Source organism: Triticum urartu, unplaced genomic scaffold (assembly GCF_003073215.2).
Source record: "Triticum urartu cultivar G1812 unplaced genomic scaffold, Tu2.1 TuUngrouped_contig_4626, whole genome shotgun sequence".
NCBI lineage: Eukaryota > Viridiplantae > Streptophyta > Magnoliopsida > Poales > Poaceae > Triticum > Triticum urartu.
The window spans coordinates 1-5,240 of NW_024115229.1; the positions used below are offsets into that span (position 1 = coordinate 1).

The 5,240-nt window shown below is 46.2% G+C and overlaps 1 protein-coding gene across 1 annotated transcript; it reads left to right on the forward strand.

Annotated features, from left to right (window-relative positions):
* Positions 1 to 2,217: 2,217 nt before the first annotated feature.
* Positions 2,218 to 4,827, forward strand: LOC125528090 (protein TRIGALACTOSYLDIACYLGLYCEROL 2, chloroplastic-like; the record flags this gene model as incomplete). Its single annotated transcript, XM_048692604.1, is given in 4 exon segments — positions 2,218 to 2,547; positions 3,587 to 3,702; positions 3,954 to 4,044; positions 4,135 to 4,827. Coding segments are annotated over 4 exon segments (630 nt in total), but the record flags the coding sequence as incomplete, so codon positions are not given.
* Positions 4,828 to 5,240: the final 413 nt, after the last annotated feature.

Here is a 5,240-nt window from a genome sequence, read left to right on the forward strand (position 1 = left end):
AACTCTTATTTCCCCACACATACGGACTCTAAAAATAGCCTATACTTAAGTATTTCGAAATTACATGGGCCTGGCCCATTAATAAGGTGTGCTCTTCTCCCCTCTCATGGCCTGCGGCGGCGGCCGGAGGTGTGCCATGGCTTGGATCTTGAGGCGATTTGGTCGTGTTTGGCTCCTGGAGAAATCCTTGCAAAAACTGTGTTTGATGCCGGTGACGGCGGCGCCATTTTTGGTGTCGTTCACCTCCTTGGGGGCGTTGCTGAGGAGTCCAGTTCACCCAAATCCACCGAGAGTGTCTCCGGGCGTAAGCCCAAGATCTTGTATTGCTAGATCGGACGACGACGGCGGCAGGTTCGTCGCTACCTTCTTGGAGGCGTCGTCTTGGAGACCATGGCTGTTGGTGGTAACCGACGGCTTGCGTGGGTGGCTGTTGTCGGTGGAGTGTGGTTGATGTTGATGGTGTTGCGGCCGGCTTGGGGTCGACGGTGGGTCTGTGCTCTTCTTCGGCGATGTTCATGCTCGAGTGCTTCTTGGTGTGTCTCTGCTAGGCGGTGCCTTGCGATCTCGCCGGTGGCACGCAGGTGCCGTGGTGTTGTCTCGGCCTCGCATGTCCTTTCGAATGTACCCCCGACACAGGTGGTGTTGTGGCGTTGTGCAGTCTCGGATGCGTGGTGCCTTTCGATTGCGTTGATGGTGCAGTGCTGTGGTTTGGTCTGCTTGGTGATGCCCCTCGACGACGCCGGTGACACACAGGTGGCGTGGCGTCGTCTCGGCCTCGCGTGACCCTTCGAATGTGCCCCGTGATGCAGGTGGTGTCGCGGCGTTGTGCAGTCTCGGTTGCGTGGAGCCTTTCGATTACGTCGACGGTGCAGTGTCTTGGTTTAGTCTCGGCTGGCCGATGCCGTTCGATTACACCGGCGATGCTCTTTGTTGTATTGTGTTGTGTTTCCCTTCTTGTTCTCCCCCTGTTGTGTGTGACGTCTTGTGTGTCGTCGGTGTGTTGTGTTGTGTTGTTTTATTTTACCTTTCCTCCCATGTATCCCCTGTACCTCTGGTTCACTTGAGCCCATCTTGCGAGGCTGCAAAGCCTTATAGGCAAATGAATACAATTCAGGTGGGGGAGTTCTCTCCCTCCCCGGTGAAAATTCAAAAAAAAAAATAGCACCCAGATTTGAAATTTTGGTTTCTCTTCAAGGAGGATATGGATACCAACACCCAACAAGTAGATCGATTCAATGCCCATTCACAAATCGACAGCACCCCCGTCCCCCACGAAATCAATGGATGCTAGAAAACCCTAGGAAATTGGGGGACGCAATCCGCCTCGTCCGACCAAAATCTCCCTGCTCCCCATCAAGACAAAACATGAATCGACCTGCATATATACCCCACTGCGATTAGCCCGTGGCTTGCAACACACCTCGATGAAGAACTCATGGAGTTGCCATCCGATGCGCCGCTAGAAATGAAGAAAAACACAAGATAGAATCACGTGGAGACTTACCCTGTCCGCCGACAGCGACCCCTCTGTTCGCCTCGCCGCTCTGGCTCTCTCCTTGCCCCCATCTCGTGTGAGATCACGGCTGGCCTTGCTGCCGTTCGCCACCCTTGCTTTGTTCCCTCCTCTCTCTTCCCCCGTGGACGAGCCACCGCTCCCTGAAAATGGGTAACTGACAAACCCCGGTAAGACCAGACAACCCGCTAAAAACCGGACAGCGTGCCAGAAGTGGAAGCCAGCCTCATGAACCACACGTGAGCTTCGTAATATGTGCTGCATCTGCACGATCGGACGGCCCAAAAATCTGACTGAAGACGAAATCTAAATCGGCCGGCTGAAAATTGGAAAATCTGAAGAATAATTATTCATGTGCCTAGTTTGCAGCTTACACTTATGTTACTCCGTTTCAGCCTTCATGTCATCTTACAACACTATCTCAGCTATGTATCATTGGCCCATCTCTTTTTAGGAATCTCATTCTTCAATCTGTGCAAGGTAGTTGGGTGTTGCTATTTCGGTTTTTCCCTGAGAGGAAGTTACCGTTTCATACGAGTGGCAGTGGCATGCTAGTAAACTGTTATCCATAGTTGCTTTTTCTTTTCTTGTTGTTGCCTATGCTTACATTTCTTTGGTGTATTGAGTAAAGACTTCTCTTTTTTTTTGTAAAATGGTAATATTTTGGACTCAATCTCTGATAGCTGAATCCTTCTATATGGCAGGTTGAAGATGATAAAATTATTGTGCCCCGTAATTCATTGGTTGAGGTGAATCAATCTGGCCTCCTAATGGAGACAATGGTCGATATTACACCAAAAGATCCACTCCCAACACCTTCAGTTGGTCCACTGGACGCAGACTGTTCCAAAGAAGGCTTAATCCTCTGTGACAAAGAGAGAATGAAAGGACAACAAGGAGTAAGCTTAGATGCAATGGTGGGTATATTTACCCGTCTAGGAAGAGACATGGAGGAAATTGGTGTTCATAAAAGCTTCAAGTTGGCGGAAAAGGTTGCATCTATAATGGAAGAAGCACAACCTCTCCTTTCACGGGTACATTCTTCTTACTAACTAGAGATGATACCCCGCCAATTGCTGCAGGGATTGGTTTGCACTATATTTCCATCAGATTTAGTTGTATGGAACATGAATATTTGGATTACTAACTCCAGAACCAAAACTAAACATACATATAATTTGTTATATTTGATCACTAAATATTTGTAAAATATTTATTCAATATAAGTAGCATCCATGCTTGCATGTTGACGTGTGCCTTTTCCCATGCATTGTGGCATGCTTGCATGTTGAGATAAATAAGTAAGTGGGGATCACCTATTAGTTATATAAGATATAGGATTCTTGTGTGATACTTTTCAACCTTTGATATGTTTGCCGCATTTATTTTGAGTGGTGAAACCAATCCATTTTACTCAATACTGCTGAATAGGATTTCATTGTACAAAATTCAAATGGCCCCCGGCTGACGAGTTGGCAGTTGTGTGGTAGCGTTTCCCAATTCCCAAACCTCGGTTATTTTTTATTTTGGAAGAAAGACTTGGTTGCCAGGTGTATTTGATACTATTATAGGGGCCTGATTTTATGTTATGTCCTAATTTTATGACCATTGCTAAAGTATCAGCATCTTTTCATATATGTCCTGCATATGATGGGTATTGGGCATGCATAACAAGTTGCATGGTCTGTTTGTGGAATGGCTAAAACAAGTTGGTCATATTTACACTATCAGAGCTCAAAACTAACTCTGTCAAAACTGTGCTACTTGGTTGAACTGCTGACAATCTCAAGATTAGGTCAATCATATCGCTGTTGCATACCTACCCTGGCACTGGCTAGCATGCTTGGCCAGTACTGTTTCAGGACCATCATCGAGAAGAAGGGACCTCCACTCAGTTGGAATGTGGTGTTTGGTTTTTCTTCTCTGTTTGCGAAAGGAGGGTGGCTGATGCTTTCTCCATACATGCAGTTTTCTGGACGTTAACGTATTTGCAGAAAATAGAGAAATATGGTGGTCACTTGTTCTGCCATTAAATTTCATAAGCATCAACTTAAAATGTTAGTGATGGAACAGATTGAAGCATTAGCTGAAGAAGTTCAACCTTTGCTCTCGGAGGTGGGTGATAGTGATCTGGTGAAGGATGTGGAGACTATAGCTAAAGGCCTGGCTGACGCATCTGGTGATTTAAGGTAGTGCTTTTAAGGGCATCACTTGTAGTAATATCTTCCTTGCACAAATCAAACTTGATTTTAATAAAAACTTGCTTTGCATTCCGAAGAGGTAATACTGGACCCAAAATATTTTGTTGGAAAGAAGCTTATCTGCATTGGAAATCATAGCAACTGCTGTTTCCGCTTTCCTATAACCTTTGGAATGTAGTACAGTATGCAAGAAGTGGTAGATGACCTTCACTCTTTGTATTTTACCTGTCCTTGTGCAGAAGGTTGAAGTCTTCCATGCTTACCCCTGAGAACAGTGATCTAATCAAGCAGTCTATATTCACCCTTATATTTACTCTGAAGAACATTGAGGTCTGTATCTGTATCTTCAGTTTTTCTTTTTTGTTGTTGTTGTTGTTAAAGTGCGAGAAGGCATGCAAGTTTTTGACCTGTTACTTTCAGAGTATCAGCTCGGACATCTCTGGTTTCACCGGCGACGAGGCGACACGGCGGAACATCAAGCTGCTGATCAAGTCCCTCAGCAGACTATTGTGACCCCTCAGTTGAACTGAACAGCGTGGATATGGGTAGAGTAGGCCATCCGTCCTGATGGGGTCGGAGCATCTTTAAGAAGATAAGCTGAGTTTTTTTTTCTGCATTCTTGGCAAGAAAAGCAGTATTTATCGTTGTCGTCGAGTTATGCTAGGCCCATTTTTGTTTTGTGTTTTGTGCAGCACGGTTGTGGTTGAGCAAGTGTAAACAAGGAATACTCCCATTGTTTCTTACCGGTGGCACTCGTTGATCGGTGTGTCGTCGTCGGGGCGGCACAATTCAAAGCAGCAGCAGCAGCCTAGTAGGACTGATAGCTACTGGTAGCACATCTCGCCATCGGTCAATTCAATCCTTGGACTTGCGCTCTCTGCTTTTGTTTGTGTGGTGGAATGGAATCAAACGCGACGACGAATGTAGCCTGACAACGGGTGCATCGGTCCAGTTTCGATCGTGTGGTCTTCCATTTCGTGCCTCGTCGGATATAAGCGGAAGTATGTTACTATATTGATTATTTTTCCAGTTTCAATTGCGTGTGCGTGCAAAACAAGCTGCAGGCCGTGCACGCTAGGCGCCAAGCCAATAATCCAGCGCCGTTTCCATTCACTCCGCCTTACATCTTGTCTTGTCCATGTTCAGTGGTACGTTGTTGGATGGATGGATCCAAGTTGATTATTCATCCTTGCATCATACTGCAACTAGCTTAATTGCTGGAACGATTCAGTATGGCTGAAGCATCTTCACAAGCCAAAGGCAGAAAACCGTCGGTGCGCCATCTCATCTCATCTTTTTGTTGTTGTTCTTCCGGAAAGGATCCAGATCCATTACGTAGGTTTGTCAAAACTAAAGGCATCCCAGACATAATAAAATTTACATCGACCACTGCAGCCAGAACGATACATTGATGCGCCGTTGTCACCGCTCCCATATCAGAACCGGGCTAACCTTGTGGATATCAGCCGGTAAGTCTCCATGCATGTGCCCCCTAACGACTAGCGCAGTGTAGTCACTGTTGAATC